General features: G+C 32.6%; 1 protein-coding gene across 3 annotated transcripts in view; it reads right to left on the reverse strand.

Moving 5' to 3' along the window:
* Window positions 1-15175, reverse strand: part of LOC145134040 (two-component response regulator ORR26-like) — a 53679-nt gene that overhangs the window by 12864 nt on the left and 25640 nt on the right. The window contains exon 6 of one of the 3 annotated variants that reach the window (XM_079068965.1): window positions 10300-10646. The exons of the other annotated variants lie outside the window; for them this stretch is intronic. Within the exon in view, the coding sequence (XP_078925091.1) occupies window positions 10611-10646 (36 nt within the window). The 3' untranslated portion in view covers window positions 10300-10610. Of the gene's footprint in view, window positions 1-10299; window positions 10647-15175 lie in introns of those variants that run through there. 3 annotated transcript variants of the gene reach the window in all.

Consider the following 15175-nt stretch of genomic DNA (forward strand, 5'->3'; position numbering starts at 1 on the left):
CAGTGGTATCAGAGCCTAAGGTTGTTTTTAATTATACTTGATGCTACTTGTTCTTTAAGCTTGAAAATCGATTTTCTGCTATTCTGGACAATGGACTCGCCGAGTCGAAGCACAATTCTGACCAACTCGCCAAGTTTGTTCTTGCACTCGACGAGTTGGTGCTCCAGAGTGCAGTTTTTCGACTTTTAAGGCTGGAATTGGACTAGGATCATTACCCTAAACTGTTTTTGGACCTATAAACCTGTTTTTGATGTGGTAATGATCATGTTTATCCAATTCATAAGATAATTGTCAAAGTTTCATGTTTTGTATTAGTATATATGATTAGGCTAATTACATGAAATTTGTTTGATAAGAATTATCTTGTTCATATGAGTTTAATCTAGATCATGGATATTATTTGACATGCTTGTTAGTTTATTTGATGATCTTTATGGCCTTTAATGTACTCCATAACTGTTCCTCAAGTTATGGAAAATGAAAAGTTTTTCTTTTAAAGAATTCATTAAACTCGTAGGTTATGGTGTTGAAGACTCTTTATCCATAAATGTTTTTTGAACTCCATAACTTGTCCTCAAGTTATGGATTTTCAAAAGTCTTTTTCATTAAAGCCTATATTAAACTCATATGTTATGGATACCAAAAGTTTTTAAAAAGTTCAAAACTTGCCCTCAAGTTTTTGAATTTGTAAATGTAGAGTCTTCTTTTGACACATTTAGTTCCAAACCCTCGAATTTTAAAAGTTTAAAATTCAACCCTTATACTATTATAATATTATAGGTTTAATATTTATATATATATGTATAAGAGTAAAGTCAGTCTTACCGTTAATAGACCTCATTCACGAAGCCGGTCTATAAGGGGGTATAAGGTTACTGCCTATAAAATGACAGTTTAATGGGTGTCCACTCTCACCCACCGCTTCCTTTACTGGTGGAGGGTCGTTAGCCGAACGGGTAGGATAGGGCTCGAATTCTCCCTTCATTAAAAGTATAATGATAAATATAAAGTAACTAAACACTTATAAATTCCCAAATTTTTGTTACTTAGGAAAATATGAATATGGTGCTAACCCATGAAATTGCACTTTGCACCTTGTTAAGTCGTTAGTGGAGCGTGTGTGGTTTACCGACACACTAATCTGGACTGACAGTGCGTGGCAAAGGGTAGCTTGATGTTAATCATAGATCAATGGAGCGTGTGTGGTTAACCGGAACATTGATTAGGTGGTTGAAACATTGGGTGTACCAAGCTAATTTGCATGGTTATTCACACCTTGTTTGTGATCCGCGGCATCCCAGTCACAAATTTGAAGGGCACAATCGAGATTTAAACATGCCATTGAAAGTTTCAATGAATCTCAAAGGATCTAGGAATTTCAATTCACTTAAAACGTAAAATTCTTTTTCGTTTTTCGTGATGGAAATTGGTAAATCGTCATTTACCTACCTTCAAATATTTTGCAATTGGATTACGACATCCCTCTTCCAGATTGTAAAATATTGTGTTGGGTCCTAGCCTTAATATTTCATTTGGGTGTTATATTAAGGACTTAAATCAACTAACTTGAATTTCTCCCATTGTAGATGTCTAGTTCAGACAACTATGGTCTTCCCAAATCTTTTGGAACAAGCTTTCCTCTTAAAGATGATGTCCCGCGGTTGGATTGTGGAAGTCATACTTTACTTCCTCCACCTCCTCCAATAATTCTCCCTAACGCACAAGTTCAAAGACTTGAAAAATTCAAGGTCACTCAAGCCCTACTTGCAATGAAACATCAAGATGGAAGGCATGTGTGTACTCACGTCTTGGAGATGAAGTCACATATTGACATGATGAGAGTATTGGGTGTCGTTGCCTCGAGGAAGTTGGCGGTTGAATTGGTTCTTCAATCACTTCCCGAGTCATATAGTGAGTTCATTAAGTACTACTATGTGACAGACCACGACATGACCCTTATTGATCTTACCTATTTGCTTGTTGCTGCTGAATCAGCAATGATTTGGTGCACTGGAAAAGCAAATTTGATTGGAAGATCTACTCCCCAAACTTCCATGGACATTGACAATGGAAACATTGGAAGTCCAGAAAAGATTTCTCTTTCCAAGGGAAAGAGAAAGGCTAAGTCTGAGATTGTCTCGTGTATCAATCCCAAAGTGTCTATATGTTTCTGTTGCCAAGAGAAGGGGCATTGGTTGCGAAGCTGCCCTGACTACCTGAAAGATCTGAGAAAAGGTAGAATCAAAAATTTTGAGTCTGCTTCAGGTAAGTCTACTGTCTAACTCTATTAAGTTCCTAATTGTTGATTCTTAATACATGATGTGACAAGGTTGCATTTTGATGTTTTGTAGGATCATGCAAAGGGAAGAAAGCTTAAAGGAAGAGTATGTTGAATGTGGTCACGAAGATGGATTTCAATCACATGGTTCGACGATTGGATTTTTGAGCTGCTGCTTAAGAGTTATGATAGATTGCTTAGAAATTTTTAATAACATAGTTTTGATTTGTAATTGCATTGTAAGGAAAAGTTTTTTGCCACATTTTATAAATAAATAATTTTTTTTATTTTCTATTATATCTCCTTGCAATGGCATTTGTGAAAATTGATGTTTGTATGTTTCTATGTTAGCAATATAAATTTGATTCTTTCGTTTGTGGTAGTGTCGAGTATTTGCCAAATAAGGAAATATTCTCATTACCCAAGTTTCAATTGGACAGAAACTTGGAATCATGCAAGTTGTATTGCATGATGAATGAGAATTTTCATCTTTGGTAAATTAATACTAATTCTTTGTTCACATGTATATGTGAGTCAAGTGAAGGACTAGGGGATCGGGTACAATGGGTGTACGCTGGTCAAGATCCACCACAAAGATCGATAAGACTATTCGTCATGATTTACTAAAATTTAGTAAACATGGTTATGCTTACAAGTTTAAGTATAATTCTGAAACATTGGAAAAGGTTCAATGTATGGTACAACGAATGAGACGAATCAAATTAGGCAGAAAGATAAAAGTTTCTCCAATCTGAAAAGATGGGAGAGTACTTTAGTATCGTGTTTTATGATCATCTTAAAGTTTATGGAAAAACCATATCACAATTGATCCTCGAAAGACATCTTCGTTCCCAAAACAAGTCTTAGAGTCATACTCCAAGATTGTAACCTTGAGTGACATGATCTTAAGAAATGTTTAAAGCACTTATCAAATGTAGAGTAAAAATTTTCTACTCTTGTACATTTGAAATTGGTAAGTCGTGATGTTTTGGATAAAACAACGACCGACTAAGACCAATTGTTTGAAGTGTTAGTCTTGATTAGAATCTGCACTAACTCTTGGATATTTGTTTGTCAAGTAATGCTCCTTGACAAAGTGAATCTTATATGTCAAGAGGTCAGTGGGAGTCTTAAAGATCTTGAAAGTTTCAAGAACTAATCAAGAGTTAACCTATTGTTAAACACTAGCACACGACTTGAGGTTTGTAACCTATCGTTTTGACATATTCTTGTTTCGGTGCCCATTCCAGTTTAAGTTGACTATGTATACGAGTTCTATAAGTTCTCAATTGTTTGCATAACAACTTGGAAGAAATGGTAGTCCCTTGTGCTGCCAGGTGGCAAGAAATTAAGATTGAACAAGTTCAGTCCATATGGGCTTAGATTTGTCACTAACCATGTCTTGTGATTATGGTTATGACAAATTCACATGGATAAGAAAACATACACCATAAAAATCTAAGTGTCATAAGGTTTCTCTCCAATTCACGAAAATGATTGTGAGGAAACGCTTTCACTAAGTAGATTTTAAGGAGATAGCAATTGTGTTATTTGCATTCTCAAACTCGATTATGATTACAGCATCCCTCTTCATAGTTCAAATTGTGACAAATGGCAAAAGGTCTAAACATTTGAGACTTATTGTTGTAAGTTATTAAATTGTTTAAACACACATGTGAGCTATCTAAGGAAATGTGTATGAGTTTGAGAAGCCTAGATAAAGTCTTATCAAAGCATCTCGTGTCAAAAATTTGAACTTTGGTAATGAAAGTCAATGAAGTATTGATTTCTAGAAGTCCAGCTGATTTCTGACTACATGTCAAAGCTAGTGGGAGCTTAAGTGTTATGCTAGTAAGATAATAATTATTATGCTAGTGGGAGCATATGGTAAATGTTTTGAGTTAGCAATGTTAATTATAGAAAACAAAAGTTTCAATTTACAAGTTGCAGAGTTTGAAAAGTTGTTTTGCTATAATTAAGGGAGAGGAAATTATACTTCATTTCAATTCTAGAAGCTTAGATTGATATTTTAATCACATTTAGTCAAATATATATATGAATGTTATGTTGGAATGGTTCAACATAAGGAAATTCTGTATATGGGAATGTTAATTGCGTTCTCAAATTTGATTATGATTACGACATCCCTCTTCATAATCAAAATTATGAGAACATGGCAAATAGAAATATTATAGCAAAAGACTGATTAAGTATCATGTTATTATGTTAAACATTATGAATCGTGTCCCATATGCTTCGGGTATAGGATCGATTCATATGCTATAATGTTCTCGTGTTCTAATTTTCCGAATGCCTAGGGCATTTAGAGGGAAAAAGGAATAGAACCGGATATGACTAAAGTGGTTAAACAACTATTAAGGACAATCTAAGGTTCGCCAAGGATTGGTCTCTTAAGGACAGTTGGAAGTATAGTATTGGAAGGACCAGATTGACATTGTTATGAATAGATAGGAGTTTATTAATAATGAGTTGTCGTATGGCAAATATGAAATGTTTCCCTATTGGGAGTTGAAGAATAGATGAGAAAGTTAGAAACTTTTATGCAAGAAGGATGTTCAAAGGAATGTACTTTGAATTTGAGACTTCATTTCCATGGAATTGTCTTGTAACAATCTCCAAAGAAATATTTTGTAATATCATTGGTCAAGTCTCTATGACTTTTTGGCACCTAGACATTACAAAAGAATCATTTGCATGATAGTTTAGAATCTAACACTTTCTAGCAGTGACAAGAATTTGGAATTCTTACACTTGAAATAAGGATTTGGAATTTTGAAATGAGCATCATTGAAATGTTTTTCAATTGATCTATTTGACAAAGTAAGGACCATAGACAAACATAGTGTGCATGTTGGGTGCATGGCATAACTATTGTTTAGACAAACATAGTGTGCATGCTTGGAGCATGGCATAACTATTGTCTTAATTCAAGTATTAAGTTGATTATTCAAAACATTATACAATGAATAGTGAGTAATCAATATGGGACTCAAAAGCTTTGGGCCATATAGGATTAGTATTATTCTTGTGTTTCACTTTGCATGTTTTTGACTTCCCCAATAACTAGGTTATTCAAACCATCCACAGTCGATCATACTTTGGAAGTAGGTATTGAGGCAAGACTGTCATGAATGGGTCTGTAGAGGTGTGTTAGTCATAGCACAAGTTTGCTACAGTGTTCATGAGTGCTCTTGGAATAAGATTCGAGTATTGGATTCAACCCACACTCATTTGAATCACTTCATGGATTTTATCATGAGTGATCATGAGACGATAATATCTTATATTCTTGAAACGGAGACATATGAGTTGTAGTTGCGAGTCGGTTGCACATTGACATATGTAAACACACCAGTAATTTGGATGTTATAAAACATATTGTTGTGTGTAATTTGATGAGTAAGTAAAAGCGAGCATTTGGGTCGAAGTTTATCCGTTCCTTTTACCCCATGTGGATAAAAGCGATATTTGTGGTCCCCTCGGTCATTTAGTGATGACACCCCTAAGTGATTGGCCAAGCCTGGACTGATTTGATTTGTTCAATTAGTCGGTCGTCATAAATCGGAAAACGGGAAACAACAGATGGACAGAGAGAATTATTATAATCCATGTCTCAGTCCATACGATATCTAGAATGGAGGAATATATGATCCCTTATCTAATGGACGTGTCATTCACTAGGTCAGAGTTCGATAACAGCTTTTAAGAGCTACGATTGCTAGTCGGGTTGTGGAGTCGTACTTGCAATAATAGTTATTAGACTTATCCAAGTGGGAGACTGTTGGATTAGTGTCTAAGTCCATAAGTATATTTGGTATGTACTTGACCCGAGAGTAGCATGGTCCATTTGGGTTGCATGGCACCGGAACAATCTAAAGGATGGATTATTGAGAAGAGGTTATTTATGATTTATTAATATATTATAAGTTCTAATATATTAATATGAAATCATATTATTTAATTATTATTGATCAAGAATTAGTTTGGAATTAATTTTGTGATCAAAAGAGACTAATTAAATATATGGGGATTGATTATGTAAATCATTCATTCTTATAATGTGGGATTGTGATCCATAGTTCCTTATGTTGGGATAAACCCATGTGGTGACCCATGGATGATCCATGGAGGTTTAAACCCATGGAGCATGAAGAATATGGAAAGTCATGCACATTAGGGTTTGCATGGTGTAACCCTAATCAAGCCACACTATATAAGAACCCCTCTAGCTCATGAAATTGGCACTAGTGGACACATAAGAGGGCAAGTCGATTTTATGAGTGCAAGTGACATCTTCTCAAGTTCCTCCATTTGTTGGTGGTGTTGTGTGATTCCATTTGAGGTCCAACACTTGGGGCACTAAGTTCTTAAAGGTCCAAGGCTTTCAACCACACTAAAAGGTATGTCATCTAACTTGTATTTCATGTTGTTTATACTCTATTATATGCTAGTTAGGATGATGCTTTGGAATATTGAATGTATGCATGTATAATAGAGAAAACATAGATCCAAAGCATCTAGGGTTGCATGTACACCATAGGAGTGTTAGAATGCTCAAAACCCTTCAAAACAAAAGGGTATTCTTGCTAAGGAGGTGAAGTTGGCAATCCAGAAGCTACTCCACAAAGTCAAGAAGTTGAACCTTGTGTCATCAGGTGGTCCATCTAGACCATCCTCTTCAAGAAGAACAGGCCCTCCCAGACAATCCATGAATACCAAGTTTCCTCTTCCTTATGGCCCTAGGTACATCACTAACAAACTTCCAGCGGGTGTTGAACTAGTTCAGTACATGTTTATTCCAGAACCAGAGCATGGCATCTTCTATCTTGACAGCCAAAACCACATGTGTTTTCAACGCACTGATGATCTTCCTGCTGCTCCCACTGACCACTTGTTTCATCTACGCATGAAAGGACTTAGTCATTTTGAACTGGAAAGAGGATATCGTGTGTTGATATCTATGAAACTTTGTAGATGGTTAGATTAACTTCAAATTTATGAATTCAGATGGGTTAAGCCTGAGATCTTGAAAGAAGCTGGAAAGTTCTACAATGGTTCTTCTGATAACTCTTAAGAAGAAGAATAGTTTTGACATTATCAGATAGGGGAGATTGTAAGGTCACACCTTATGTATATTAGGTAACGATACATGTATGTATAGAATAGATATCATATCTGATATCTTTTTGATGAGGATTGGTTCTTAGTATAGATTAGATACAATCTCTTCAATCAAGGGATATACTTGTATAGATTAGTATATATTCAACATTAGGGTGAAACCCTAATGTGTTCGTCTTGGTGACCGTCTTTGTGACAACCCATTTTCTTGATGAAAACAAACCCTTTCTTGGTGAAAAACAATTTGGAGAATTCCTTGTGTTCTTTACTTTCGGTTCTTTATTTGCTTCTTTTAGTTTGCTTTTGTTCTTTTCACTTGAAGTGTATTCGATCGATACAAACCTTCAAGTTCCATATTTTGTCTCTTTTTTGTTCCTCTAGGCTTTACTCAAGTAAATAAAATTTTTTATTTTGATAAATTTTTGGCTCCATGCAGATGCCAATATCTGGTAGGAGTGCCTTTCGTGCCAACCCCTCTTATAAATCCACCATGGTCTTTGTCAAAGGCTATTGAGAAGGAATATGTGGTTGGTTCAAGAATGTTTTTTCCTTCTTAAATTTTAGTTTCATGACTGATCTGGAAAAAATGTGTGTTAAACAAATATAGTATTTATTTTGTTCTTTATAAATTAACATTCACAAACACCAAAACTTGCTAGAAGCAAGTAGTTTGATAGTATACCAACACTTCTGCAACAAGCTTCAATTCTTATCAATCATAAATTATACCGTTATTTTCCTGTCCTTTCCTCCACATTAAAGACCATGAGGGAACTTCATTTGCACAAATTACTTGATAGTAACATTATGAAAAAAAGGAACATATCATCATTTTTTAACCTTAATGTCGTCTTCGAATGTTGGTATTATGAAAGCTAGGATTTTGATTCTTCCAAAATGTGCAAGGTTTAAGTTATAGAAATCTTTTGTAGTATAAATGGTAACTAAGTGAATGCTATTAGTGTTTATATATCATCTCAAGTTTTGTACCAAACAAATATGTAGGTATTCTATATATTGTTTTTTGAAATGTATCTTATGTATGCTTTTCCAAGATTAAAATTTCCTAGTGTGTTTATGTATAAATTTCAATTGTTACATGAAACCTCATGTACATATTAAATTACTCACTAATAGATAAATTATCATCATATAAGTAGTAGGATACCTATAATCCTTTCTTTATATCTAGGCCAGGTAGATTAATTTAATGAAATTCAACTAATGAATACAAGCATTAATCAAAGCTTATTTGAGTAATAGACCAAGTAACCATCGTGGATGACAAGCCTTCACTTCTAGAAAATAGTGCAACACCTAATTATACCTTAAGTATTAGATTCAAAAATAAACCTTAAAGAACCCATAGGATCTTTAAGTCATCATACACCCAACACATTTCATAAGAAAATCTATTTAGACACCCATAGTTGTTACATGGCAGGTCTCCCTAATATTGAAAGTTTATGGTGATTCGAACCTGGTACAACTCCATTCTGGAGTGCTAAATTCTCAAGTGATCACCACTAAGACACCTTGATGGTGGTTATTTTAAGAACCATGGAAGGATTAAAAAGTTCAATAAGAACCGAAAAGTTAGAATATCAAAAACTAAGTTGTTTATCATATAAGAAACTATCTAAGAATGCTCTAAAATCCATAAAATTTATGATTTAATTTTGAGTAAATTACACGAACGGTCCCTGTAGTTTGGGGTAACTTGCGTGTTTAGTCCCTAACGTTTTTTTTAACTCAGAAAATCCTTATTGTTTGGTTTTGTTTTGCATTTATTCCTCGACTAGCTTAAAAAGACAATACTACCATGATCAAATATTTGTTTATTTACTCATTTCTTTTATTATTATATAATTAGTAAAGGAATATACAAGGACTCCAAAGCATATACCCCTGAATAAAACTTCTCCATTCTCACTAATCAAATGAAAGTAGTCCCAAACATATCTGCTCATCTCTTTTCTGGACGACACCGGTAAGCAACATCGACCACACATCATGCATCGTAAGAAACCCCAAATTAGATGAAAACAAAATTTGACCCTACATTGGATATCATCTTTAATATGTTCACAAGGGATATCATCTTCAATAGGGAACTATAATTCAAGAGGGATATTTTGTAAAACCAAAATCCGCCATCAAATAAAGTAAATCATATACCTGATCATGAGGGATATTATCTAAATTCCAATGGACAAGAAATTTGCATGCTCTTATTTTGCAAAGACACCCTTCTAATTTAATAGTTAGATTACTTTTATGTAAGTTCCCCAAGGCTAAGTAATATTTGAGGTCTTCTTCATTGCAAAAACTTGGAAGAGAATAACTTTCATCACTAGAACTCTTGAATGTGTTTTAAGCATTTCTATTACATTAACTTTGCAATTAAACGAGTGACCTAATGATTTTTCTATATATAATGGTTCCTTCAATCCCTACTCTAAGTCAAGTAATCAATAAGAGTTTTCTTAGAATACATTACATGCATATAAAAATGAATGTAACATTAATCCTAAAATTTCAATACTTATGTAAACATTCAGGTTGTTATACTATTATCAGATTAAATTCTAAAAATATAATGTTTAATGGATTTGATTTGGCTTGATAACTGAATCAGTATTTATCATTCCATATATGTGTTTAGTTGACTTATAGGAATAAATTGAGCCATTAAATTTTGTTTTATAACATACATGGATAGACATATAGATAAACTATAGATAAATGGATATATTTGTGAAAAGTTTTTCGAATCACCGAACCCCGCGTAACATTTTTGTTATAAGGACATCTTGCATAGTATTTATATTATAAGGACCCCTTACGATAAAATTTTGGAAGCTTTATTCCCCAACGGATTTCCAAGCAGCAAATTTAAAAGTCCATGAAACATTAAAGAAATAAAGATCTTGAGATTGAATCTACATAATCAAAACTATTTTCCAGGTAAGATATGATGCATCAATACTCAAGTGCTATGATTATATCCAATCCTTTACCATAGCGTTTTATGAAAAACTTTCATATTCTATACCTTCCAATGTCACTCTTATTTTATTATATCCTAATTGGATACTTTATTAAAAGTTTATTTAATGGAAGGACTTTAAAAATATTTGAGTATCTTGATGTGTACCACATTTATTAGCATAATAAGGGAGGTAACACTTCATGCCTTCCTATTTTCCATCTTCCGTTGAGTTGCCTGAGATACAAATATGTTATATGTAAGCTTTAAGCTTTTTCATTGGAGAATATTAGTTTAGTTCATGAAACAAATCAATAGATTCCTCATCATAGTGCATAAACAACTTCCATTAATAGAAAGTTGTTATACGAAAGCGTAATTTCAAGATCTCACTCCAACATGCGAGTAAGCCATTCTTGATAAGGCTTCCAAGCCATGAACTATTTTCCCTTATAAACCTTTTTACAGTGTAGTCTCTATTATCCTCTCTCCTTTGGAAATCACTTCCTATCCATACTTTCACATTCTTAAATTTTTATAAAGGCCATGTGTGAAACATGTGTAGAAATATATTACATCAAACATCATCTTTGATATTCAAATGTGTTAGTATTTCATGCAAAGTAAAAAAATCCTAAAACATATTCTATAATACTCCATCATGTATAAAATATATTGTACATTACACAAGTTTCTAATTAGATCACATGGTGTACTCACCTCATGTGCATAACCTCAAGACTAGTTTACCAACTTTGAACATTTATCCTCGTGTTATCTATTTTTTGTTTACATATTATTTTCTATAGTGGAAGTAAAATGTTTTGGGTTACTAGTTATTTGTGGTTAGTATAGTTACCTTGATTATCAGCAACAAGGTGTGATATGTTACGATTATATGTTTGCCATCTCACCAAGTATGTAGCAATTATGTTCGATATTTGTTGCGTCTTTATTTTCATGTTATAACCATCTAAAATTATTTAGGTGAAGCTAGACGTATGATTTCTCCATTAAGAGATTCCATGATCATCTTAACAAAATATCATAACAATTAAGCATTTGATTAAATACCATCATTTTAAATTAAAACATTACAACCATGTTTATGCTGAGAGGAAATTTAGGGTTTCAATAATATGGGTTTCATGGAGATGGAGATAATAAATAGATATAATCATTTCAAGTGATTAAATTTATTAAATTATAACCTTCCAAAGATATATAAAATAGTGTATGATAAGCTTAACAACATTTTATCTTGTGCATTTGTGATGTAAATCTTGAATTGGTGTTGGAGGATGGATTATTGGTATAGTAATGAAGTGTATTGTTTCAATAGACTCATGTTTGGGTGAAGACGGTGTGTGTTGAGGTAGATTTTCGAAAAAATTATACGATTGAAGGAGCACCTAAAAGAGGAGATTACTTACAACCAAACCTACAAACAAGGTAGTAAGATTGATTGATTTTCTACTTTATTGTTCATATTTTATTTTATTGTCCTAAGTGTATATAAATTTTTGTAACGTTGAGTACGTTTTATCGGAGATTATAAATCAAGATAAGTCAAGTTCAAGTATGAACCATGTGAAATCACAATACTATAGTCTAAGTTAATGTAGGATGGCAAAATTCATATGGGATTCCATTATTCAATTATAAAAAAATTTGAGATAATCATACTGTATTACACGTTCTTAATGTTAATATTATAGCTTATATGATATAGAAGGTTCAAGTCATTGTACTACTAATTGTACGTAAAACTATAAATAAGCACAAAATAATATTTACGACAATAATTAACTAATATATTTATAAGTGACGATTTCATAGTTTAGCAATCTAAAATAAATAATTAATAAAATGGTTATATATTATTTATTCAATAATGCAACATAAATAAAATAGTTTATTCATTAAATAACTAATAAAGTTCATCAATTAAAGGCATATTATATATTATTTAATGAAACTAATTAACTAATGGTTTTCGGTTCTTAGCTTAATGACTTAAAAGACATTTCTAAAGTTCATCATTTGGTGTAAGTATATAAGATTGAGAAAGATACTTGTAACTTTACGTTAACAATTCTCTCCCTGTCTCTCTGTCTCTTTCTCTCTCTCTCTCTCTCTCTATATATATATATATATATATATATATATATATATATATATATATATATTAATGTATATCCAAGTTTATTTTATACCATTTGAAGGACAAGAAAGAATGTTGTTTGCTTTTGTTGATTAGAGATCTAGTAGTTTTTTTCCAACACTAAATAAATAACATTAGAGAAAAATCTACATTGTTTTCCATATTTTCTTACTATTTCCATTAAACATTTTTCAAATGGACCAATAACTCCTAAAAGTGGTATCAAAGAATATTTATTCAATAATGCAACATAAATAAAATAGTTTATTCATCAAATAAATAATAAAGTTCATCAATTAAAGGCATATTATCTATTATTTAATGAAGCTAGGTAACTAATGGTTTCTGAATCTTAGCCTAACGACTTAAAAGGCTTTCATAAAGCTCATCATTTGGTGCAAGTAGATAAGACTAAGAAAGATACTTGTAAGTTTATGTTAACAGTTCTCTCTCTTTCTCTGTCTCTCACTCTCTCTCTCTCTCTCTATATATATATATATATATATATATATATATATATATATATATATATATATATATATATATATATATATATCCAAGTTGATTATCTACCATTTGAAGGACAAGCAAGAAGGTTGTTTGCTTTTGTTGATTAGAGATCTAGTAGTTTTTATTCCAGCACTAAATAAATAACATTAGAGAAAAATCTACATTGTTTTCCATGTTTTAGTACTGTTTCCATTAAATATTTTTTAAATGAACCATTAACTTGAACATCTAATTAAATGACATCTCTAATGGTTAACATCTTCAAATATTTTTTTCATTAACTTTAACATCCAATTAAATGGTATCTCTAATGGTTAACCTCTTCAAATAGTTTTTTTTGATAAGTTTTTTTAAATTTTAACTAATCAGTCCTTTTCTATTTAGAATGTTCCCTCCTCTCATTTAATTAGTCATTTTTTTAAACACACATAATATTTTATGGAGTATTGTATTATAATTAAAAACTACATGTTAGATAATATTAAGGCAACTACCTTGGTAAAGGACCTGGTATGTGCATAATCATATGATTTCCCTATAAAATTAACTAACATACCAGACCTCATATGACATCGACCCCCTAAATGAAATGGATGAAGACGGTTGGTTTATGGACTCAACAACTACCTCTCATCTTCATGTCGACTCAAGTATGTTAAGATCCTTTAGCATCACATTTAACATTTAATCAGTATTGGTTAGTAACAATCCTCTATTCATGTAATGAAAACGGTCATATTGATATTTATAGAAACAACATATATAATACTCTTATCATACCTTAAAAAATATCATTTTTATTCGTAAGATACTAGAGATAACAAAAGTTCTATAGAATTTAAAGAATTTTGTTTATCTATGAAGAACCACTGAACTCGTCAAACACTTCTACGTTGTGACAGTACTATTGATATATACCATGTCACAGCTTTGTCTTTTCAAACCTTAGCAATCGTATGTTTGTCTGTTTCCAATCAGTATCACGGTCACCCCAATAGTCATGTCTTTCAACATTTACTTTTTAGCCATCTTGTTTCATATAATAGAGGGATGTCCCTATTTTTTTCATCTTATCAATCGGTTAATCATGTGAGGCTTCCTTTTAGTCTTTTGAATAATATTTTTTATTCCCCTTTTGAAGTAATACATTTAGATATTTAGACTTCTTCATTTCTTAGGCATAGTAATCTAACACATTTCCATGTGTATGTCAAAAACTATTTAAAACGTGACATGAAATGCCTTTTATATTATAATGAGGGGATGGATTTAATAATCATGACTTCCATAATCTGTGTGACACAAATGGCATATTTATTTGTTTGTCTTTCCCTCACACGTTCCAAAAACACAATGAATATGAATGAATGTTGCAAACTGTAACACCCATTTCCCGAAGAACATTGGCCAAGACTTAAGGAATAAAAAATAGGGTTTTGGAGAAAACCATCTGCCACGACGTGGCATTAAATTTAATGAAAAACATGTTTTTGAGATGCCACGATATGCCATAAAGATGGCCACGTTGTGGCAGCCGTTGCAGCCCAAACCCAGGATTTTTAGGGTTTCCCTCATATATAAACACCTTAACTCTCATTCTAGGTCATCTTCTTCACCCTCCACCTCCCCATCTCGAAACCCTAGCCTCTATGCTTGTTGAGAGTCCATTTCCCTTGATTTTGAGCCTTGTTCTTGGGTTTTTGGTAGAGCTTTGGAAGAGGAAGTTCATAAGGAAGCAAGGAAGAAAGTTTGGGTCCATTATTCTCTTCAGTTTTCTGACTTGTTGAAGGTATAAAGTTCACAACTTGACATGTTCTTTTCTAAATTCAAGTTCTAGGTCATAATTGGCTGGTTTTGGTCCCTCTCTTGGATGTTCCTGGAGTTTGAAGAAGTCCATAACTTGTGGTGGCTTTCCTTGGTCCTTGTACTTTTGTTGATTTAGAAAAAGGATCATGTTTGGTATATTTTGTGTCCAAGCTCAAGTTATTGCGTCATTAAGGACTTAATGGACTTAGAATGCGAGATTTAGCTTGGTATGGAGTAGTGATCTGCTATATATAGGCATGTTGGTTACAGTACCAATAGAATGGTT

The sequence above is a fragment of the Lactuca virosa genome, chromosome 8 (assembly GCF_052849685.1).
Source record: "Lactuca virosa cultivar CGN04683 chromosome 8, Lactuca_virosa_CGN04683_v6, whole genome shotgun sequence".
Taxonomy (NCBI): Eukaryota; Viridiplantae; Streptophyta; class Magnoliopsida; order Asterales; family Asteraceae; genus Lactuca; species Lactuca virosa.